General features: G+C 40.6%; 1 protein-coding gene and 2 long non-coding RNA genes across 3 annotated transcripts in view; 2 read left to right on the top strand and 1 right to left on the bottom strand.

Annotated features, from left to right (window-relative positions):
• Positions 1–25098, top strand: part of LOC309491317 — a 155046-nt gene that overhangs the window by 45947 nt on the left and 84001 nt on the right. The gene's annotated exons all lie outside the window — the stretch shown is intronic.
• On the bottom strand, positions 751–24765 carry LOC309491267 (uncharacterized protein). The gene is made up of 5 exons (XM_082160764.1): positions 24638–24765; positions 2748–2784; positions 2496–2534; positions 1416–2231; positions 751–1089 (listed from the first exon to the last, which is right to left on the bottom strand). The coding sequence occupies exons 2-4, from the start codon at positions 2764–2766 to the stop codon at positions 1525–1527; spliced, it is 765 nt and encodes a 254-aa protein (XP_082016890.1). The 5' UTR covers positions 2767–2784; positions 24638–24765; the 3' UTR covers positions 751–1089; positions 1416–1524.
• Positions 6760–9290, top strand: LOC309491286. Its single transcript, XR_014202985.1, has 2 exons — positions 6760–7895; positions 8492–9290. It is a non-coding gene; the product is annotated as an uncharacterized lncRNA (long non-coding RNA).

Below are 25098 nucleotides of genomic sequence, written 5' to 3'. Positions count from 1 at the left end.
GTTGGCCAGGGCTCATTGGTGCCCGAGGCTAGTGTGTTGATAACTAACCCTAGTTAAAGGATAAATAAAAAACACACACTCTGGAAGATGTCAATAACTCTTTATAAAACCATTCATATTACATAAAAGAATAACTGAAAATGTGCAAAAATGCATCAAATTGTGCAAAAATGTGGAGGGAGGGGGAGGGGATTATGACTGCATTTTTTTTATGTTGTCATCTATGCATTTTGACAAAATCTCCACCACAACGTCAACCATTCCTGGCCCCAGACCATGGCTCAAGTTGTGGAAGTCCTGGCCATTCCTCTGAACCTCCTGAGCCAAATTTTGCAACTGGCATCTGGAGGGAGACATTGAATGTTCTCAGTATATAGTTTTATCTGTGCATTTATATCAACATAGTGAAGCTTCTAACCTATTGTAATTGACGTTATATTAAAGCAAGAAATCATTCTGTGCCTGAAATTATCTAAATGTCATTATATATGACAATAAACTATCTATCAAATGTTAAATGTACTGGCCCACACTTGAATTCAGGCACAGTGCCTTTAAGCCCTGCAAATAAAATTTTTGTATCCCTGTCTGAGCACACAGATGTATGAAGTAAAATATTTTTTTTTTGCAAATGCTTACTTTAACTCTGCCGCTTTCCCAATAGCCACAATTGGGTCAGTGGTTATCGGCATGGTCACTGCCTCAAAGTTGATGCCCTTGGCTGCAAGGACACCCACCGACTGCCAAAAGGTAAAACAGAAAATAAATGTGAATAGAATGAACACAGCCTTCGATACACTTATGTCAAAGTGCATTTTCTTACAACTACATAGCAACATAACCAACTTTGCAACCAAATTTAATGTAAAACTGTTAATAATTGAACTGTACCCTCTGTCAGTCTGGTGCACAATGATGTCACCTGGGTGACAGGCCCAGGGACCACTCCCACCTTCTTCAGCTCCTCCTTCAGGTTCCTTTTTTCATTTTTATTAATTCTGAGGAGTGACGTCAGTGTATTGACAGACATCATTTCTGGAGGAGCAGTCTCTCCTCCTCCTCTTCACCTCCTCCACAGATACAGGGTACCTTTGTCAGACATATTTAAAAACAGAGGCCAATGAGTGATGAGTCTAAATCCAAGAAATGAAAACGGTAGAGATGCTTTTGCAAACTTGTGATTGGCAATCATTGTCAGGTTGTTCTAGAAAATTACAGACATTTCTATTTTTCCTATGAAAGCCCAGAGCGGTATGTGTTGTTTCTATCGAGCTCCATTTGTCTGTACCATAATTAACTTTAATCCTATTAACTTTCCTGTCATCATCATGCTAGACAGATGCTAGATGCTATTTTCTGCTGCTAAGAAAAAACATATTAAGCCAAAATGTTTATCTCTGAAACATAACTCTTACCTGTGTGCACGGTGACAGGAGCACACCTTTAGGAGGCTTGGCACACACCGAAAAGCCTGGGTGTCCTCGGGGTCCTGGGGATCTTCAGGGTCTTGTGCGCCCTGGGGATCTAGTTTGGAGTCTTGTGCAACCTGGAGATGTAGTTCGATGTATTGTGTGCCCTGGGGTTCTGGTTCGTGGTCTTGTGCGTCCTGGGGATCTGGTACGAGGTCTTGTGCGCCCTGGGGATCTGGCTCGGGGTCTTGTGCGTCCTGGGGATCTGGTACGAGGTCTTGTGCGCCCTGGGGATCTGGCTCGGGGTCTTGTGCGTCCTGGGGATCTGGCTTGGGGTCTTGTGCATCCTGGGGATCTGGTTCGGGGTCTTGTGCATCCTGAGGATCTGGTACGGGGTCTTGTGCACCCTGGGGATCTGGTCCGGGGTTTTGGCGTCCTGGGGATCTGGCTTGGGGACTTGTGCATCCTGGGGATCTGGTTCGGGGTCTTGTGCGTCCTGAGGATCTGGCTTGGGGACTTGTGCATCCTGGGGATCTGGTTCGGGGTCTTGTGCGTCCTGAGGATCTGGTACGGGGTCTTGTGCGCCCTGGGGATCTGGTTCGGGGTCTTGTGCGCCCTGGTAATCTGTTTCGGGGTCTTGTGCGCCCTGGGGATGTAGTTTGAGGTCTTGTGCAACCTGGGGATCTTCACGGTGGTCTTGGGGCAGGTGAGCAGACGGTCCTGGGGTGTCCTTGGAGACAGGGGGTGGGGGCTGGAGGGCCAGTGGAGTGGTCACCAGAGGTGATCTATGAAATATTTGGATTTTGGACCGTTTCGCTGGCCCTTGAAAGTAAAAAAAAGACAAAAAAGATGAATAGCTGGAAGTGACTAGATAGGGGTTGATTCATTTTGGTAAAAGTATGGATAGATGGATGGACAAAAATGGTAGATGAATGGATTAATTAATTGATGGGTGAGATAATGAATTGAAAAATAGTGAGTTAGATTAATTTACAGGGTTTCCATCAATGAAAAATCTAAAAGTCGAAGAAGACCCTTACCCTGTGAGCGAGCTGTTTGTGTTAAAAAGCAGAATTGCTTACTTACTTCCGTTTGAATCATGTTGCTTGCTGTTCCTTGCTTTTGCTGGAGGACATTACAAGGTATGGTTTAGTACATTTCTGTCATTATATGTAAGGGATAATGAATAGACATTTATGGTACGCAAATACTGAAGAATAATGTATCATGAAAGAATGGATGTACATTTTCTCCTTATAAACACAATGAGACTTTAAAAATGGTAAATTGATATTGTAATTTAGAATAACCCTAAAATGTATTCAGGTTTACCCTTACTTCGTGTGACCACAGGCATCTTTTCCAATAAATAGACCTACATGATGAAAAGAGAGGCAAAACAGTAGGGTAAGCAGGGTATACAGTTGAGTATCAAATAATTCAAACGATGTGGCTACCTCCTAGTTATGTCAATGGAAGACAATTATGTGTACATGCCTCACAGTTATCTAACAACTGGATTAGAGTTACTTAGCAGACTAACTTTTTTTTTTATACATGCCATGGGATTAATCAATGCATGCTGATGAATGCTGTATAAAAATAATAATTAATCTGCATACCCTAGTTTTGCACTGACGTAACAAGACTGACAGTGACACAATAAGACCTCATGTTAGCATATTTTTACTCTTAAAAAAAAAACATGTATGTTCTTTAATGTTTGATTATAATTTTACTGTCTTCACATAGGGATGGGATTTGATAAGATTTTATCAATAATAATGCCATTGACAATTCTGATTATCGATCCAATTCTTTAATGATTCTCTTATCGATTCTTGATAGCACTGTGTGGAAAAATGTTTAAAATGCTTTTTTTAAAAAGTGGTTTTATTTATTTTAAAGTTTAAGCTTGAGTTAGTGTAACTGGTCTTTATTGTCCCTCTGCGTTGTGTTGTTAATAAAACTCGTGCTTCAATAATCAGGTCCAATCAATTTTATTCTCCTGAAAAACATCGTGCAACCAGGGTGAGTGAGTCAAAATAATTCAGCCTGCGTCACACCACTCTGGCGCGCTGGCTTTACACATGTGAACTGGTAGTTACGACACAGTTTAACAAATTCTTCTTCATTTTCTGTTACTCTATTGAACCCCCGCAAAAAAAGAAAAAGAAAAAAAAATGTGTAAAAAAAAAGAAAAACACTAAAATAAGAGTAACATCCAAAACAGAAAATAGTTCAGATAATATGCATAACAATTTTTTTTTCCAGTTTCAAAATAGTGTTTTTTTTTTGTTTTTTTTTTATATATATATATAATCAGAGTTTCAATCCATTAATTTTACTCAGTTCTGTGTTCATATATTCGCGTGCAGTATTGTAAGAAACCACCTCGTCTTCACTTCCGAGCTCCGCCTCGCGCCGACGCTCTGAAAGTCTGCTCCGCAACGATGACCAGAGTTTCGCGTCTCGCGGTATTCCTCCGCCGTCCGCTGTGCACCACTGCCTGGATGTCCGCCTGGCGTCACAAGGTCGACGCGGATGCTCAGAAGACCGATCACGGCACCAATGTAACTGGTCTTTATTGTCCCTCTGCGTTGTGTTATTAATAAAACTCATGCTTCAATAATCAGGTCCAATCAATTTTATTCTCCTGAAAAACATCGTGCAACCAGGGTGAGTGAGTCAAAATAATTCAGCCTGCGTCACACCACTCTGGCGCGCTGGCTTTACACATGTGAACTGGTAGTTACGACACAGTTTAACAAATTCACAAAATAAACCATGTTTCAAATGAATTCATTCTCTCATATCAAAAATATAACAATTTACCTGAAAAACATCGTGCAACCAGGGTGAGTGAGTCAAAATAATTCAGCCTGCGTCACACCACTCTGGCGCTATAATAAGACACATTTTTCACTCTTCACTAATATATAACACTTTTCTTGGTCTCAAAATAAGTAGGCTATTGCTCATGATATATCACACATACAGGGTCCGAAATTAACTTTTTGGCTCACCTGCCACGGGGACTGGTAGATGAAAAAATCCACCAGCCAAGCATATTTTTTACCGGCCAAAATAATAAACAGCCTTTTTTTTTGTCACATATACATTCATTTTAGTACATTTAATTGAGATAATAAAGGTAGGCCTATTATGTTGAATACAAACATAAAAAATTGTCCAGAGAAAAATTATAATAAAGTAGGCCTATAATAAATAAAAAACTCATTTTTCTCGAGAAAAGAACGGCCATGGTGTGTAAAGCAGAAACGTTATGCACGATCCGCGAGTGCTGAAGACGTTCTGTACGGACTTTAGATTGGTGCGCGCCCTTTGCGCTCCAACTGCCAGGAGGACACAAATGGGCGGCGAGTCGGCGACCGCTTCTTCCAGTGCGGGAGCTTCACATATCCTTTTTCCTCAGCGCCGTCAACAGATAGAGCGTTAAACGTACACACCGCCGCCGACTTGAGCTGCAAAGAAGCTCTGGCCGCCCGTCAAGGACGCTTGTCAAAAAGTACGGGGAAGCTTGACGCTTTGGCCGCTCTGAATAGTGAGTGCGCGCGCGCGGCCAGCTCTCTCTCTCTCTCTCTCTCTCTCTCTGCTCGTTCTAGAGGCAGAAGAGCGCGTGCGCGCTGAAAATGTCATATTTTGGTATAAACATTCACCCGCCAGTGTGGCGGATAGCCTTTTGAGATTTACTCGCCAAACGGAAAATCTACCCGCATTTGGCGCTTGGCGGGTGTTAATTTCGGACCCTGCACACATATAATTGACAGATAATTTACAGACAGAATTCAGAGCTCTCAATCACACGACTTACCGCTGGCAAACTGTACTTTTTATATAATGTATGTAATAAATAGAACCTTATTGTAAAGTGTTACTGATTAGTTATACACCGATTCAGACGTCTCCTGAGTTCACTGTTGGAAAGATCAGTTGTTTTAACGATTCATTAAAATGAATCGGTTCAAATGAGTCATTATTAGTTCGCGAATTGGACGTGTCGTGCGCGTTGTGTGATTATCCCAGCAGTTAGGACATGGACATCCAAGATTTGTGTCAAGTTGTCAACATAGAAAACATTTCATCACTGTATAGTTTTATTTCGTTTAATTAAAGTGTTGTTTTATGTCAGCTGAATGTCCGGAACGCTTTTCAGAGAAGATAAGGAAACTTATTTAGCACAATTCACACCCAGCAGTAATTCAGGGAAAAAAAATCTCAGAATGCTCCACACGAAACTTTGGTCTTCCAACCTTTTACCACCGTGTCGATTTATTTTGATTAATATGTGCGAGGGAGAGAGAGCAACACAGCGCCTAGTTTGGAGACGGTGAAGTCGTTTACACAGAGAGTGCGCGCGCGCGCGACCGGCTCTCTCTCTCTCTGGTCGTTCTTTTAGTTAAAACATATGCGCCCTGTCACAAACGCAGCCGTTCATCTACATTACTCACCGATCAAATAAGACTTTGGCGGGACAAAAATTCACTTTGGCGGGCGCTAAAACAAGTTCAATGCAGGAAAATTCATGCGTGAGTTTCCATTAGACTCGCACGGTAGCCAGGCAAAGGGCGAGCTCAGCTGTTGTTGACGCTGTGTGTGTGCTTCAAGATTATGACGCAAGTGCTAAGATTCCGATTGGCCAAGAGAAAAAGTGCTAAGATTCCGATTGGCCCAGAGAAATGTAAATTATAAGAATTATCCAATAATGTTTCGCAATTCTAGCCTGCATGGCAGTTTACTGTGAGAAACAATACCCCCCCCCCCCCAACAAAAACTCTCCGGTTCTACGCGATTCACGTAAATGACCCAATTGACCAAGAAAACGGCGATTGTCGCCGAAAAGCGACAAGTTTGCAGGTATGAATTATGGAATTTAATTAAAAAAACTGGTGGACTGGCGACGAGTTTCAGGCTTTATTAAGGGTATTTGTGGAAGAGGAAACTTTCTGCGCGTTCGTCCCAGCCATCTCACGGTCACCGCAATAGCTGATAACATACAAATGTTATATCTAACGTTAGCATTACGAGCTTACTGAACACGCTTTATCAGTGCTCGTCTCTTTTCTGCCACAGCTTTTAATATTAAGTCATTATGTTTACACATTGTCATCTATTGCAAGGCACTCCAAAACATGTTACAAATTTACTATAACAGGATTGAAATAGCGCTTTGAGGTTAGTAACAAACAACTATTTACAAGACCTTCACTATTTATGATTGATAGACGGGGTTCAGGCTTTTTTTAAGCGTATTTGCGAAAGAGGAAATTTTTGCGCGTTCGTCCCAGGCATCTCACAATAACTGATAACATACGTTGTCTAATTTTATACGCATACCCAGCAAACATTGGTCCGACGGCAACGTCGTGTCCCTGGCCAAAAATAGTCGCGGTATGACGGCATAAATCGGTAAAAATATGTAACACAGAACATTTCCTAAAAATGCATTCAGATACATGTGTGCATGTCTACAGTTATCTGAGGTTGCATGTATAATTGTTATTTTGACTTTTAGCTACGTGTAGTTCAATATATACCATGTTGTGTTTCGGGTGAGAGAGGACGTCACCATGGCGACGTCTTTTACACGTGCATTTATAGTCCATCATGACCCTCTATGAAATCAATTGTGATAAAGCTGTGCTTAATCCTTGTGTGGTTAATACTGCAATAATTAATTAAATTTTTTATTAAATTAAAGTTTTAATAAGTTGTGTGAATACGTCCACTGACGTCCTTTACACGTCTATAGTATCGGGTGAGAGGACGTCACCTGGCGACGTCTTTTACACGTGCATTTATAGTCCATCATGACCCTCCATCATGGAATCCTTGTGAAATATGCAAAAGCTGTGCTTAATCCTTGCATGGTTAATACTGCAAAAATTCATTTAATTGCCCAAGTAGTTTTTAAGAGGTTGTGAAGACGTCCACTGACGTCCTTTACACGTCAAGGCTGTGAATACACGTCCACTGACGTCCTTTACACATCTAGTCAAGCAAGACAGAAAAAAAACCCCCAGGAATTATCTTTATGAAATACACGAATTGTATACAAAGTAAATATATTTACTTTATCTTGTTTAAATAAATTATAATCACACAGTTCCCAGTGTGGTTAAGTTAATGCAAAGCCTCTGCATTTTAGTCATTATTTCAACCTTAGCCTACCTTACCTTTTCGGTAATGTTGTGTTTTTTTTTGTTTGTTTTTTTATGGAATGTATGCATGTAAAACAGAAATATATCTGGTCACCATTTATGTCTGAGTTGGATGTAATTGCCAAAACTGTGCTGCCAAGATGTAACAAAAGATCTCCCGACATTACCAAATCCCGCGATAGGTTAGATTATCTCACGAGATGTTAACGCGTTTTCCCCATAGACTCACTCCGGAACACTGAAGTTTGAACAACCACGAAGAGAGGAGGAATTGAGGCCCATATTATTAAAAATCTACTGTTGGGTACGTACATTTTGTATTATTAGATTCACGTGCTAGAGTTTTACTTGTTTGACATGAATGAACCGAAAGAAATGATGCCCACATTGTCAACTGAAATTGGCTAACTGAGTTTGGCTAAAATTAGCTAGTAGGCTAAAAGTTGCTTTGAACTTATACAACGGTATACCATAGTATAAAGTATGTTTAATGATACAGTCAAAGTTATTACTGTAAATTATTAATGTAGCCTTTTGAGAGTTTCTTTCAGAAAGTAAATTATCTGAAGTAGAATGAAATGTTTAGCTGGATTTGAACATGTATGTTTTCAGTAACTGCTTTAAAAATTTTGTAATTTTAGAATTGCTAAACATGTCTATTCAGGGGACATCACAGCCCACCTGTCTTTATCAGAAATGTCCTGTTCACTTTCTCACTGTTACACACCTAGTTAAGGGTCTTTCTCAAGGGCACCACAGTGGTATTGAAGAGGCAGGGGACAAATGCTGTTTTGAATTTAGCTGAAGACCATACAAATATTTTGAAAATAAGTGCATGTCATTTACCTCAAATTTTTAATTTTCATTTATTTTAAAAAGAAATATATTCTCTTCCCTTAGATGCTGTGAAGAGGTGGAGCCCACATGCTACAGACACTGAAATTGATGCAGCAATGGCAGAACACCTGAAAAACACTCCAGGAAGAGCTGGGGGTGGTGGATACAAAAAATGAGCCAAACAATGTGTTTAAGGGATAGTTCACCCAAAAATGAAAATTGTCATCATTTACTCAACCTCATGTTTCAAACCTGTATACCTTTCTATGCTAAACAAAAAGATGTTTAGAAGAATGTTTGTAACCAAGCAGATGTCGCTTCCCATTAATAATCATTTTTTCTCCAATAATGGTAGTCAGTGGATGCTCTATTTGCTTGGTTACAAACATTCTTCAAAAAATCTTCTTTTGTGTTCAGCAGAAGAAAGAAACTCATACAGGTTTGGAATTTGGTGAGTAAATTACATAATTTTCATTTTTGGGTGAACTATCTTTATATAATAATTCAGTATTTTGCAATTGGTATTTTAGTTTGGTTAACAAATCGAGAGCTTAGAATTATAAGGTTCTATCTCCGTTTATTGTAGTTTATAAAGCATCAAAGTTTTTAAACTCGGTTTATGTTTTGTGAGATGGAACCTTTTATTTTATTAATAACTACTAACAATTTTATTTTTTTTTACAAAAATAACACCACACAGGCATTAATAAACACCTAATGGATCAGATTGTCAAAAACTCAATTTCAACCAAAAGTGGAGATAGAACCTTAAAATTCTAAGCTCACGAAATGTTAAACATTGAAAAAAATAAAGAGAAATTTTGGCTGTTCAATATCAATAAAATGTTGTGCTTAATCAGAACATGCTTCTTTTTTGCTTATGTCCACAAATAATGTGTTATTGTTTTTGATGTACACGTGATTAAAACGTTTTATTGACGTTCAGGTCTGACTGGACCAATTTTGGACCTTTTTAGAACCTTTGTCAAGATGTGTAGGCTAAACCTCAAGACTTGATTGTCTTTCACGATGTTACACAATAGGTGTGTGATTATTTTATATGCAGGCTTATATATACACTTAAATTATGCAGCAACACATTTAAACACATATGACGACGCATTTAGACGTCCAGGGACGCGCAGAAGAGACGTGGAATTCACGGCCAGAAAAGACGTGGAATTCACGGCCAGAAAAGACGTGGAATTCACGGCCAGAAAAGACGTGGAATTCACGGCCAGAAATGACGTCGGTTCAACTTCCATTTTGGAACTATTTTTCAACCATGACGGGACGTCTCGGACGGACGTCTTTTCAACGGTCATTAAACGTCCAAATGTTTGCTGGGTACGAGCTTTCTGAACACGCTTTAGTATCAGTGCTCGTCTATTTTGTTTTGTTAATTACCTCGTTAGTAAACCAATATGTAACCCCTTAGTAGGATTTAACACCAGAAAAGAAAAGGAGGAAAAATATCTACCGGGTCTGAGCTCACCAAATACAAATAAATCACAACCTATATTAATATTTGGAGTCCCGGGTTCGGGGTCTCACACCTTGCATTAACAAAAATAATAATAATTTAATAATCTTAAATGTGTGTCTGCACTTGTTTAAATGGTTGTCTACAGTACTAACTGGACAAAAAAAAATATATATATATACCAGTAAAAAAAAAAATAGAATTAATTAATGAATAATAATAAAATGAATTAATGAATGAAACAATCAGTTCACTTAACAGTAACTGTATTCACTGAAATCCTTTAACATCAATTCAATGTGCACGCATCACAAGAATACTTTTGCCCCTTTACAAATCACCATTTGAAAACAAAATATATATTCATCAATGACAATCAAAGAAATAAAAAATAAAAAAAAATAAAAAAAGAATCGATATGTGTACACTGAAGTCCGAGTTCAATGCAATTGACTCAGTTCAGTTCGTGTGAATGTAATTGACTCAGTTCAGATTGTGTGAATGTAATTGACTCAGTTCAGATTGTGTGAATGTAATTGACTCAATTCAGATTGTGTGAATGTAATTGACTCAGTTCGCGTTGAAGTGGAAGTGACTTAGTACCGTTCGTTTGCATGTGAATGCCTACAACAATCTTTGCAGGAATGAACGATGAACGAATCTTTTTTTTCTTCCTCGTGAAGGCAGAGTCACAGATGACGCAATTCCTCCACAGTGAAATCCAGCGCGGTTCTCCCTCGCTACGCGAATCCAACACGATCACGGAGCGTTGAAACAATCCACACTAATGCAATAAAACAGTTCAGACATCCATTTAGGAAAATATTGACAACGATGGTTTAGATTAATGATAGCCACATTCACATTTCTCTCTTCAATGAGCTGGCGCGCATGTGACGTCAGCACCCATCACGAAATGCACTTAACATTCATAACTTTTGAACTTAAAAATATTATTCCCATTACATAAATGTGCAAACAGGTTTTAACAAGTATACTGCTACAGCATAAACATTTTACATGTGTTCTATGGCACACTTTATACTCGATTACGAACAGCATTAACCATCCACATTTTCTTATATGAACGAACACCAACTTAAACATTATTTATGAAAATAGGAAACAATTATGACTTACCTAATGCAATAAAACAGTTCAGACATCCATTTAGGAAAATATTGACAACGATGGTTTAGATTAATGATAGCCACACATGTGGTTCACATCTCTCTCTTCAATGAGCTGGCGCGCATGTGACGTCAGCACCCATCGACGCAATTTTTTTTTTACTTTCGTCAATCAGTGAAAACAAAATAATAAATAAAATAAAATAATAATAAAACATACGTCTGAACATTTCATGCATTAGGCAAGGAAAAATATAAAATCAAAACAAACAAAAAAAATATACATGAAAAATACATCAGAACACAGCCTCAATTAATTGGGTGGGTTACATCCTCCCCTGCTGAAACTCTGATGTCCTCATCAGATACTTAAGTTGGTACATGACCCACAAGGCTAAACAACAATTCGCTTTGAGTTTGTTGCACTCTCATTTGTTGTTGCATCATTTCAAGTACTTGACTAAAATAATTAGGTTTGGGTTCTACATGTACACTCTGCATCCCACATTGTCCTTTCCATACAAAATCTTTAAATTTACTTGGGGGTCTTTTCTCTCTTTGGGACCTCCTTAACTCAACATGAGAATCGAGTTTCCCTTCAGCACTCTACTCATCGGGATGTACTGACACCTCATTAACATCATCCACTAAGGATGAGACATCTTGTTGGATTACAGTCTCATGGCCCTCTTCCACGTTGTCCTCAACAGATTCAGTGCCTTGCCAATCACCTTGGTGCATTTCAACTTCGTGCTCATTCAACAAACGGTGAGACACAAAAGGTTCAGAGACTTCTCCTTGCTCATTCAACAAACTGTGAGACACAAAAGGTTCAGAGACTTCTCCTTGCTCATTCAACAAACTGTGAGACACAAAAGGTTCAGAGACTTCTCCTTGCTCATTCAACAAACTGTGAGACACAAAAGGTTCAGAGATTTCTCGCAAGGCTGTCCCCAACTGAAACTCTGGGGCATAAGGATTCAGAGACACATTGGGACCTTCAGTTTCCACATTCTCATCACAACATTCAGCCTCCATGTGCCCTTCCAACTCATGTTTATGCCTCCTGCGTGTAACTGCTCCTTCGACAGCCGGAGCCTCATCAATCTCATCAGGACTGGTAGGAAGAAACCCACATGGGAGTAAAGGATCTCTGTGCAGGACACGCTCAGGGCCTTGGCAATTCTCAGGTTGAATGACATACACTGGGATCTCTGCATTAGGCTGCTTTACCACCACATAGATGGTGGATTCCCAACGATCTGCGATCTTGTGCTTTCTCCGGATGTTAACATTTCTTACAAGAACACGATCACCAACTTCTACTGTAGCAGCAGTCACTTTCTTATCCCATCTAGCCTTATTCATCAATTGCCTCTTTTCCGCATTTTGAACAGCCAATTGATAAGCGTACTTCAGCCTTCGTTTCAACTCGCTGACATAATTAGTATGAGTTTTGGAATTATGCCCCTTTGGGTTAATCCCGAAACAAAGGTCGATTGGGAGACGAGGTTGGCGTCCGAACATCAGAAAGAAAGGAGTCTCACCAGTCGAATCATTCCTAGTACAATTGTACGCATGCACTACAGGACGGACATATTTTCTCCAATGTTCCTTCTTTTTATCACTCAGGGTTCCCAGTAAATCCAGTAGGGTTCGATTAAATCTTTCTACTGGGTTTCCCCGTGGGTGATAAGGTGTAGTTCGGGACTTAACTCCAGCTAGTGTGCACAACTCCTTCACAAGCTCAGACTCAAAATTAGCCCCCTGATCACTATGTATTCTCTTAGGAAAACCAAAACTGCAAATCAGATTTTCCCACAACACCGAAGCCACAGTTTTGGCTGTTTGATCTTTAGTGGGAAATGCCCAAGAAAACTTAGTGAAAAAATCAGTAATGACTAATATGTTGCGGGTGTCATTTGAATCCGGCTCTAATGAAAGATAGTCAATACAGACTAATTCCAAGGGAGAATAAGCTTTGATGTTCACTAGTTCTGCAGCTCTTTGTGCACGAGCCTTTCTCTTAACGCACCTCTCACAAGTCCTGCACTTTCTCTCCACATATTCTGCCATTTTAGGCCAATAAAATCTGCCTCTTGCGAGCTCCAGAGTCCTCTCATACCCCATGTGCCCCGTTTCGTCATGAACTCCTTCAAGAGCTCGATCTCTGAAACTCGGGGGAACCACCAGCTGCCTGTATTGTTGCCCATACTGATCAGATACCATACGATGCAGTACTCCGTCTACTAAGCTTAATCTGGGCCTTTCCCTCAGCATTAGACTCACTTCTCTAGATTCTTTGAGCCTTTCAGCATGAGTTAAAGTTTCCCCAGACACCACAAGATCAATTACCCTTCTGATGGCTATATCCTCTCTCTGTAACTTGTACCAATCTGTGGGAGTCATACTAGGTAAAGTAGTTTGTCCAGGCCAGTGCTCAGGTTCTATCAAATCATCAGGAACCACATCATCATCGCAGAGAAGCATCTCGACAGCGGGACTTGGGATGACTCTGCCTTCGAGCAGGTCTCCCTCCTCACACGGCTGTACGACATGCGTTTCGCAACACACCATATGTCGCAAACACACAGTTTTGATTGCTTGATGCTCAATGTTTTCAAACTCAGTTGCTGCACATTCTGCTCTCGTTATCAAGTTTGCTACTCGTTCATCCATCTGTATGGCCTCCGCATCATCCATAAGTGGTTTTTGAGGACGACGTGACAGCCCGTCTGCGTCGACATTAGTTTTGCCCGCTCTGTACTTGATATCAAAATCATACATAGACAGAGCCGCGAGCCACCTATGGCCAGCCGCATCCAATTTAGCCGTAGTGAGCACATACACTAATGGATTGTTGTCTGTTAACACGGTAAACTTCGTGCCATACAAGAAATCGTGAAATTTTTCGCACACAGCCCATTTAAGTGCTAAGTACTCTAGCTTGTGCACTGGGTAGTTTTTCTCACTCTTAGAAAGACCGCGACTGGCATAGGCGATCGCTCTTGTCTTTCCATCTTGAACTTGATATAAAGCAGCGCCTACGCCAGTGACGCTGGCGTCAGTGTGTAGAATGTACGGTAACTTCCAGTCCGCAAAACCTAGAACAGGCGCAGTTGTAAGCTTTTGAATAATAGTGTCAAAAGCAACTTGACACTCATCATCCCATTTCCCAACTAGGGATTGCGCTTTACTCCTAACCCGGTAAGATGATGTTGACCGTCCTCTAGTAGAAAATTCACCCTGTAATAACGCATTCAGAGGCTTAACTATCTGGGAGTAGCTTTCAACAAATCGCCGGTAATACCCAGCAAAGCCTAGGAATGACCTCAGATCTCTAACAGTCTTTGGGATGGGCCATTCTGTTAGAGCAGAAATCTTGTCTGGGTCAGGGTGTATACCCTGAGCGGAAATAACATGCCCTAGATATTTGACGGAAGTTTGAAAGAACTTGCACTTGGAAGGTGCTAACTTCAGCCCAAAAGCGGAGATACGTTGGAGTACCTTCATGAGCCTAGCCTCATGTTGTTCAAGTGTGTCAGAGAAAATGATCAAGTCATCAAGAAAAGCTATAACTTCCTGCAAATTCAAACCAGCCATGACTTTCTCCATGGTTCTCTGAAAAGTTGCTGGAGAATTCGTCAGCCCTTGTGGTAAACGCCGAAATTGCCAGTTTCCAAATGGCGTAGTGAACGCAGTTTTGGGACGATCACCCTCTTCCACCTCCAACTGGTAATATCCACTTTTTAAATCTAGGACCGTGAACCACTTTGAACCTGACAGCAATGTAAAGGTCTCCTCGATCCTGGGAAGAGGATATGCATCTCCCTTTGTCAACTTATTTAATTTGCGGTAATCAACCACCATTCTCAAGTCACCGTTTTTCTTCCTCACCAGTACTACTGGTGAAGCGTATGGACTATTAGATTCTTCTATAATCTCACTAGCAAGCAAATCTAACAAGTGTTTCCTCAAGTCCTCAAAATCAGCTGGAGAGACACGACGAGTACGCTCTTTGAAAGGAACATGCTCAATTAGCTCTATTCTATGTGCCACGCCTGACACTCGTCCCACATCTAGATCGTGCTGGGCAAATGCACTTGATGCCTCACAATTTATTCTTCCAACTATGCGAGCTTTGAGCTCCTCAGAAATGGGGGAGCCATCAAAATCTAGAACCACAGGATCGTCTGCCTTTACCATGAGACTTGCTATCAGGGAAGTGGTAGTTTGTGAAGCGCTAGTGTTATCAAAAATAGGCACAGACTTTATCCAGTCCACCACTGAACACTCAGCAAGCACTCCCTTTGGCTGCAAGGTTACACTGTGGTCTGAAACATTTCGAATGACTACTTTGACTTTATTTCGCGCTCTAGCCTCAGCTTGTATCAACTTACATTCCACGACTAAGCCACCTGGAATGTGGTGCATCAGTGGTTCGTCAATGATCATCGTCTTGCTCTGGCCACAATCTTTAGCTCGATACACCCCAGTCACTTCACACTTTTCCCCTTTACTGATCGTTACAGATTTCTTGCCCGACAGTCTCACTGGGGTGAGGCACTGTGCCCCTCTACAAGGTGTCGAAGTAGCGTCACAATTACGATAAGCAGCCATCCAGTTTGTGCTAATGGGCATTTGCAGTAGGTATTCTTTTCCCTGCAGCATATTACAATCTTGTACAAGCTGACGGAGAACATTTGTACCCACTAACAAGGGCAAACGAGCATTGTAGGTTTGATCTGGACAGACCAGCGCTAGTACGGCAACCACTGCATCTGTCCCACAAGCAGACTTGGGAAATTGCACATCTATTTCAATGTATCCAAGATAAGGGACTAATTGTCCTGCAGCCCCCTCAACCCGGAGTAGATCTACCATGGGGTTAATACCCCTATGCTGTAAATACTGCTTGTAGAAAGATTCAGCTACACAAGTCACCTGGGACCCAGTGTCGATTAGACAACAACACTCAATTCCGTCCACCCAAACCTTACTTTCCCAAGGTTCTCCAACTAAGCCCCTAGGAACCTGGTTTATCTTTTCTATGGAACCTTTTACAACTCCAGCCTCTGTTCGTTCCACAACAGAGGCTACTCCATGTTTAAATGAGCAGTGGGTGTCGTCACTTTATTTGGAAAACTCCTTTGCTCATGTCTCTGCACCAACCTTTTCTGCACCAAGGCAGCATTCACTGGATTAGTGCACTGTTGCAAATAATGAGAATCCTCTCCACAGCGATAACAAAACCCACTCATGGCCAGTGACTTAGCTTGAGTTTGAGGCACAGGGCGTGATGGCTTCCCTTCTCTGCCCATTTTCTTGTTAGGCACAATTGACTGGTGTTGATCATATGGCAGTTTCTTCACTGAAGCTGGCTTCTGTGCCTTTGCTTTAGCCACCTCAGCTTCAAGCTCTTTAATGCGTTCTGTCAATGCCCGATTGGCTTGTGCTTCGTCAGTGTTCGCTGCAAATCCCTGATCGGCAGTAAGATGCACTTGGCTCTGCGCTCTTACAGGTGGCATGCATAAATGGAGAGTCATACGTTTCTCTTTAAGCTGTTTCTCATGCTCAAAAGACCTCAGTTTGAAAAGCAAGCTGGAATAGCTCAAGTCAGGCTGTAAAGAATCTGATAGCAAATCTTTAAGACGTAACTGTGTTATCATGACTTCATCCCAGCACCCTCGGATGAACTGCTGGAGAAGCAAAGTGTCAGAATGTTTGCCAACCACTCCCCTCTTTTCAACCACCTCCTGCATCAGGGAATGGAGTCGCCTCAAATAATCAGAGGGCTTCTCACCTCGGTTTTGGTGCGTCTCTATAAACTGGATGTACAGCTCATCTCCACCCGTGACACTACCATAAGCTTTTTCTAGCTCCCGCGCGTACGTTTCTGGTGGCGCATTTGTGCCTACTCCTAGGGCAACATTAAGAGCAGGGGGAAGGAGACTATCCAAAATATGCCTTCTCTTATGCCTCTCCATCAGAGAAGTGTCTGAGAGTAACTGCCTAGCATACAATTTCCACGTGGTGAAATCAACTTCCCCATTAGGCTTGGGGCAATGTCCGGAAAACATTCTTAACTTGGGGGGTGAGGGAACATGTCCCTGGTAATCTGAGTCATGTTTCACCACATGTTCCACTACTACACGCTGTACGTCCTGTGGTATAGTGAAAGTGATAGGAGTTTCATGCGTTGCGTTCCTCTTCACAGGAGGTGAATCAGCTCGAATCGCAAAAGACACTTTTGGGGCCGAACTGGCGACTACAGTAGGCTTTGCTGCTGACATTACATTACCAAATTTTCTTGGAGCAGGGGTTGAAGTGGAAGGGCCCCTATCAGCACCATCAGCTTTGTGTGCAAGCTTAGTCACAACCTGCTGGCTTAGATCATTTACATTTACACAGTGAAGTTGTGCTAAACTCTCTATTTGCACCAACAGCTGATCAGCCATATCATCCAAGGTTTGACCTGAATATTCACTCTGTATTGGTGTTGGAGAGCTAGAGTGAGGCTGCATATCTTCGATCTGTCTACCCTCTATTGGCAAAACACCCCATACATTTTGGCCATCTGCATTCAAATATTCTTCTTCGGCTATTAAAGGGGTAGTAACCTCCTGAAATTCACAAAGAAGCTCTCCTGAGAATCTGTCACCTAACCACTCTATTTTCTTCACCTCATCAAGATGATCGAAACATCTCCTCACTTCCATGAGAGTAGTATTTGGATCTACTTTTGTAAGTATTACAGATCTTTCAGGATCAAAATTATGCTGCTTGCACAAGTCCATTGTGAGAGAAAAGAAAGAAAGAAAAAAAATTTAAGAAAAAATACTGTATAAAATATTCAGAACAGTTAGGACTAAAACACGATTTTGTCAAACAAGCGCAGCCCCACGTTGGGCGCCAAATTTTTCTCTCTCGATTCTTGGATGTAACCCCTTAGTAGGATTTAACACCAGAAAAGAAAAGGAGGAAAAATATCTACCGGGTCTGAGCTCACCAAATACAAATAAATCACAACCTATATTAATATTTGGAGTCCCGGGTTCGGGGTCTCACACCTTGCATTAACAAAAATAATAATAATTTAATAATCTTAAATGTGTGTCTGCACTTGTTTAAATGGTTGTCTACAGTACTAACTGGACAAATAAAAAAAAAAATTATATATACCAGTAAAAAAAAAAATAGAATTAATTAATGAATAATAATAAAATGAATTAATGAATGAAACAATCAGTTCACTTAACAGTAACTGTATTCACTGAAATCCTTTAACATCAATTCAATGTGCACGCATCACAAGAATACTTTTGCCCCTTTACAAATCACCATTTGAAAACAAAATATATATTCATCAATGACAATCAAAGAAATAAAAAAAAAAAAAAAAAAAAAAAAGAATCGATATGTGTACACTGAAGTCCGAGTTCAATGCAATTGACTCAGTTCAGTTCGTGTGAATGTAATTGACTCAGTTCAGATTGTGTGAATGTAATTGACTCAGTTCAGATTGTGTGAATGTAATTGACTCAATTCAGATTGTGTGAATGTAATTGACTCAGTTCGCGTTGAAGTGGAAGTGACTCAGTACCGTTCGTTTGCATGTGAATGCCTACAACAATCTTTGCAGGAATGAACGATGAACGAATCTTTTTTTTCTTCCTCGTGAAGGCAGAGTCACAGATGACGCAATTCCTCCACAGTGAAATCCAGCGCGGTTCTCCCTCGCTACGCGAATCCAACACGATCACGGAGCGTTGAAACAATCCACACTAATGCAATAAAACAGTTCAGACATCCATTTAGGAAAATATTGACAACGATGGTTTAGATTAATGATAGCCACACATGTGGTTCACATTTCTCTCTTCAATGAGCTGGCGCGCATGTGACGTCAGCACCCATCACGAAATGCATTTAACATTCATAACTTTTGAACTTAAAAATATTATTCCCATTACATAAATGTGCAAACAGGTTTTAACAAGTATACTGCTACAGCATAAACATTTTACATGTGTTCTATGGCACACTTTATACTCGATTACGAACAGCATTAACCATCCACATTTTCTTATATGAACGAACACCAACTTAAACATTATTTATGAAAATAGGAAACAATTATGACTTACCTAATGCAATAAAACAGTTCAGACATCCATTTAGGAAAATATTGACAACGATGGTTTAGATTAATGATAGCCACACATGTGGTTCACATCTCTCTCTTCAATGAGCTGGCGCGCATGTGACGTCAGCACCCATCGACGCAATTTTTTTTTTACTTTCGTCAATCAGTGAAAACAAAATAATAAATAAAATAAAATAATAATAAAACATACGTCTGAACATTTCATGCATTAGGCAAGGAAAAATATAAAATCAAAACAAACAAAAAAAATATACATGAAAAATACATCAGAACACAGCCTCAATTAATTGAGTGGGTTACAAATACATAACTGCAGCACAGTTTGAATCTCCTCCATACTTATTATAAATGTGGCGCTCAAAACTGATTACTGTCCGTCGCAGACTGGGAGGAGCAGTTGGGCGCAGTTTACCTTCCCGGTACTTTAGACCGCGGTGTAAACGCAGAAAGCAACCGGTCTGGGGCAAAAAAAGTTCCTGGGAAAAAAGTTCCTGGGACAAATTGTTCCGGGTAATTTCGGTGGAAACGCGGCTTATGTGGATGCCTTCCAGTTGTCTAACGACAAACCACTTTCTTTGAGCTACCAAGTATTACAAAGACCTTGTCTGCGTTGCCTTCCAGGTATCTACAATTCAACACTCTGCCTGAGAGGTAACCAGCCTTACAAAGCTAGTTGGAATTCAGTCTGTCTGTACTAGGGCTTGCATAGACTAGTCGAGTAGTCGATAGATTGACTACTTCAACCACTAGTCGACGCTGTCGGAAACAATAGACTACTCGAGCATCCATTAATCATAAATGAATTAAAAATGGCGAACGTCACCAACAGACACCACACGTCAGATGTGTGGAAGTATTTCATCAAGGATGACAAAAATATTGTAATTGGCCAACTCTGCAAGAGGCCGTTCACATGTTGCGTCTGAAAACGTGTGGAAAGCGCGGCCGTGCCGCTGTCTCCTACAAGCACTTGCGCTCCCATGGCGTCTGTCGTTGTTATGCAACCATGAACTGCGCTCTCCATGATGACGACGAAGAAGTATCATTCAGCAAAGGATTCATTAATTTCTAGCCCTTGCATTAGCTTTACTACTAGATATATTTCTGGAGATGAGAAGGAAAAACCCGCCTGGAAAAACTAGCGCACCACGTTGCTTCCTTATGAGCACACTTGCCGCGCGCCTAAATTTGAAATAACGACCTTGAGCGCGAAAAAGGCGCGATATGTGAACGGCCCCTAGAAGCAGACTTCTCAAATGAAAGGCAAGAACAGCTATTTATTTGGCTTTAGACTATTACATGAAAATTTTTAAATGAAATGTCATAATTATAATGTTTTGAGAGTTTACTTATGTAATTGTTGCATTAGGCTATGAATTAATAAATGTTTATTGATAAGATCTAGCTATTTCATGTCTTTTCATTTACAGTAGCATGAACCACGAGTAGTCGAGTAACTCGAGTATTGTTTTGATAAGAAATCGACTAGCAGAAATCAGTAGTCGTGCAACCCCTAGTCTGTACCTAGCTCTATTCTGGATGCCTTCCAGTTATCTAGGAATAAATCGCTGCCTTTGAGTTACCCAGTGTTAAAACATCACCACAGCTGCCTTGGAGTTATCTAAATTTCAACAGGCTGCCTCAGAGTAAGCCAGTATTACAAAGCTGCTTAGAAGTCAGTCTGGCTTTATCCAGCTCTATGTGGATGCCTTCCAGTTATCTAACAACAAACAGCTGCCTTTGAGCTACCAAGTATTACAAAGACCTTGGGCCCTATTTTAACGATCTGAAACGCAAATCAAGCGCAAAACGCAAGTAACTTTGTGGGCGGGTCTTGGGCGCTGTTGCTATTATACCGGCGGGATAAATTACTCTTGCGCCCGACGCAAATCTAAAATGGGTTGGTCTGAAGTAGCTTCATTACTCATAGGTGTGGTTTGGGCGTAACGTGAAATAAACCAATCAGAGCGACATCTCACATTCCCTTTAAGAGCAGGCGCGCTTGTTCTATAGCGGATACCTAGGTAACACTTTATAATAATGTTCAGTTGTAAGTCATTTATAAGTGGTTAGTTAATGATGAACTAATCATTTACAAAACATTCATAAATGATTAGCAAGTGATATACTAACATTTTATGTATGTTTTGTAAATTCCGTTACAAGTCATTTACAATTGATTAACCAATCATTTACAAAACATGAATATGCGGTTCATAAATGTTTAATAAATTATGTTATTTTTTTTGTATGTATGTAGCAATTAGAGGGTGCAGAAAGTGTTGTAAATGCCTTGTATACACGTACAGATCATTTGTAACAGGTCAGGAACAGTGTTCAACACAATGATGTGTAAACGCATGAATAAATAATTTACAACACTTTCTGCGTCCCCTAATCTAAAGTGTAAACTATTCATCACTTGTAAATGTGTTACACATCATTCGTAGATTACCACTTCAAGAATCAAAAAGGCATAAGATCAACGAATCGTTTCTACGAATGATGTGTAACACATTTACAAGTGATGAATAGTTTACACTTTAGATTAGGGGACGCAGAAAGTGTTGTAAATGATTTATTCATGCCTTTACACATCATTGTGTTGAACACTGTAGTGTGTAGTGTAGTGTAGTGTGTAGTGTAGTGTGTAGTGCAGTGTAAGTGCTGACTGGTGAGGGTATAGACAGCTGTCTTCTGTAGTGTGTACTGTGTAGTGTAGTGTAGTGTATTGTGTAGTGTAGTGTGTACTGCAGTGTAAGTGCTGACTGGTGAGGGTATAAACAGCTGTATTCTGTAGTGTGTAGTGTAGTGTAGTGTAGTGTGTAGTGTAGTGTAGTGTGTAGTGCAGTGTAAGTGCTGACTGGTGAGGGTATAGACAGCTGTCTTCTGTAGTGTGTAGTGTAGTGTAGTGTATTGTGTAGTGTAGTGTAGTGTAGTGTAGTGTGTACTGCAGTGTAAGTGCTGACTGGTGAGGGTATAAACAGCTGTATTCTGTAGTGTGTAGTGTAGTGTAGTGTAGTGTGTAGTGTAGTGTAGTGTGTAGTGCAGTGTGTAGTGTAGTGTAGTGTGTAGTGTAGTGTATTGTGTAGTGTAGTGTGTAGTGTAGTGTAGTGTGTAGTGCAGTGTAAGTGCTGACTGGTGAGGGTATAGACAGCTGTCTTCTGTAGTGTGTAGTGTAGTGTAGTGTATTGTGTAGTGTAGTGTAGTGTAGTGTGTACTGCAGTGTAAGTGCTGACTGGTGAGGGTATAAACAGCTGTATTCTGTAGTGTGTAGTGAAGTGTAGTGTAGTGTAGTGTAGTGTAGTGTGTAGTGTAGTGTAATGTGTACTGCAGTGTAAGTGCTGACTGGTGAGGGTATAGACAGCTGTCTTCTCTGAAACACATGGAGTCTAACCACTGTGCACCTGATGTGAGCAAAACATACAAAAATGTAACATACTTTATTTATGAACCGCATATTCATGTTTTGTAAATGATTAGTTAATCATTAAGTAATCAATTGTAAATGACTTATAACTTAATCTACAAAACATACATAAAATAATGAACATATCACTTATTAATCATTTATGAACGCATAGTCATGTTTCATAAATAATTAGTTAATCATTTACTAATCACTTGTAAATGACTTGTAACGGAATTTACAAAACATACATAAAATGTTAGTATATCACTTGCTAATCATTTATGAATGTTTTTTTAAATGATTAGTTCATCATTAACTAACCACTTATTAATGACTTACAACTGAACGTTATTATAAAGTGTTACCGATACCTATTATAACGGCGGATTTGCCAGGCGCGCGGCAGGAGCAGTTCACAGCCGAGGAGACCGACGTTCTCGCCAGGGCCGTAAAACACAGAGAAGTGACGTTGGGGATGGAGAAACACTCCCAAATTAACTTCGGTTAAACAGGCGTATGATAATTTGGGTAAATGTGTAAGCTAGATGTATGCTTTTATAATAAACTATCTATCTATCTATCTATCTATCTATCTATCTATCTATCTATCGTAATAATGTATGATTTGCAAAAATGAAAACTGCTGCTTCTGTGTAGATGAGAGAATCAAAGTGTATGAGTGTTGTGCACACGCTACATTGATTATGGCCAAGCATGCGCCCTTAAAATAGCATATAATAACATGCACCACTGACTTTAAACTAGGTTTTTTCGGTTAGTGGCGGAATTGTTTTCTAAACCTTCAAAATAGCATGAGGGAACGTTTGCGCCGGAACACGCCTCCTCTTTGCGCTGAACCGCCCCCGGGAGCGCAAGTGTATTTCTTAGTTAACCGACGTGCGTCTGTGGAGGGAAAAGGCCGCTGTTTGCGGGTGCAAAATAGGAATGATACATGCGTCGGTGTACAAAGTCAATTGCGCTGGGTGCAAGATAGGGCCCCTTGTCTGCGTTGCCTTCCAGTTATCTACAATTCAACACTCTGCCTCAGAGGTAACCAGCCTTACAAAGTTCTTACAAAGAATTCAGTCTGTCTGTACCTAGCTCTATTCTGGATGCCTTCCAGTTATCTAGGAATAAATCGCTGCCTTTGAGTTACCCAGTGTTAAAACATAACCACAGCTGCCTTGGAGTTATCTAAAACTCAACAGGCTGCCTCAGAGTAAGCCAGTATTACAAAGCTGCTTAGAAGTCAGTCTGGCTTTATCTAGGTCTATCCCGGATGCCTTCCAGTTATCTAGGAATAAATGGCTGCCTTTGAGTTACCCAGTGTTAAAACATCACCTCAGCTGCCTTGTATGTATCTAAAACTCAACAGGCTGCCTCAGAGTAAGCCAGTATTACAAAGCTGCTTAGAAGTCAGTCTGGCTCTATCTAGCTCTATGTGGATGACTTCCAGTTATCTAACAACAAACAGCTGCCTTTGAGCTACCAAGTATTACGAGCACGTCTAAGCATGTCTTAAAACGTATCTAGCAACAATTGAATGCCTAAAGGAGTTTTGCAAAGACACCCACTCAACCATGCCTTTGGGCAGCTCACTTAAAACTATGTTGTCTTGTAGCTGTATAAGCAGACTGGGAGACATAGACTAACGCCTAACTACATAGCACTTCTCAGTCTTACAACCACTGCTGCCCCCATTACTAAGTAGCTGTCCTGCACGGATAAGTAAGTAGTAGGCTACTTGCCAAAATAAATAGAAAGTTCACCACTTCCAGCTATTTGAACAGGTTGACTGCATTTGAGCTAACCTTGGCTTAAAACAGTTAGCTAAAATCTACCATTGCAATCTGTTTACAGTTAGCTAGCTAGCTGAGGTGTCTGTTCAGCAAAGAAAAATCCCTAGCAGCTAGTGTGGGCTATATTTCAAAGCATAGTCATTTTTTTAATAATAAAACATTTCATTATGAATTATGAATTATGAACATTTCTTAGAATATTGCTCTATGCAACTTACCGTACCAAGTTGAGTCGAATCAAGATCGCTCGTTGGCGCTCGAAGTTCAATTTGAGCACCAGTGTTGTGATTGGCTGAAACTATCGGGGGCGGGGAGTGCCTTCCATGCAGTGCTGCCTGGAAGACTACGTTGGGGGCTTAAAACACCATCGAGCCCTGCGCTTCTTGTCTCCATCTCTTGACATACTCCTTATAATCAGTAGTTCCTGTTTCTGATGTCAAGCTGAATGATAGATCAATGGGTAATCTCTGGGACCTTCCAAACAGTAAGTAGAATGGTGAAAATTCTGTAACCTGCCCATTTCCTGATACGGCGTGGTCCTTGATTCAGCAACTCCTCTTCAACAGAGCAATCATCTGGTTTTCAAACTCCGCTCATTGATCATGACAAATTCTTTGTGGGAACCCAAACTTCAGAGCGTTGTTATAACAAATTGTCAACAACAATTTTAGCCGATTTT

This window comes from Leuciscus leuciscus, assembly GCF_965113295.1.
Source record: "Leuciscus leuciscus genome assembly, chromosome: 25".
NCBI lineage: Eukaryota > Metazoa > Chordata > Actinopteri > Cypriniformes > Leuciscidae > Leuciscus > Leuciscus leuciscus.
Note: the sequence above shows the minus strand (reverse complement) of the source record. Positions and strands in the feature narration are given on the sequence as shown.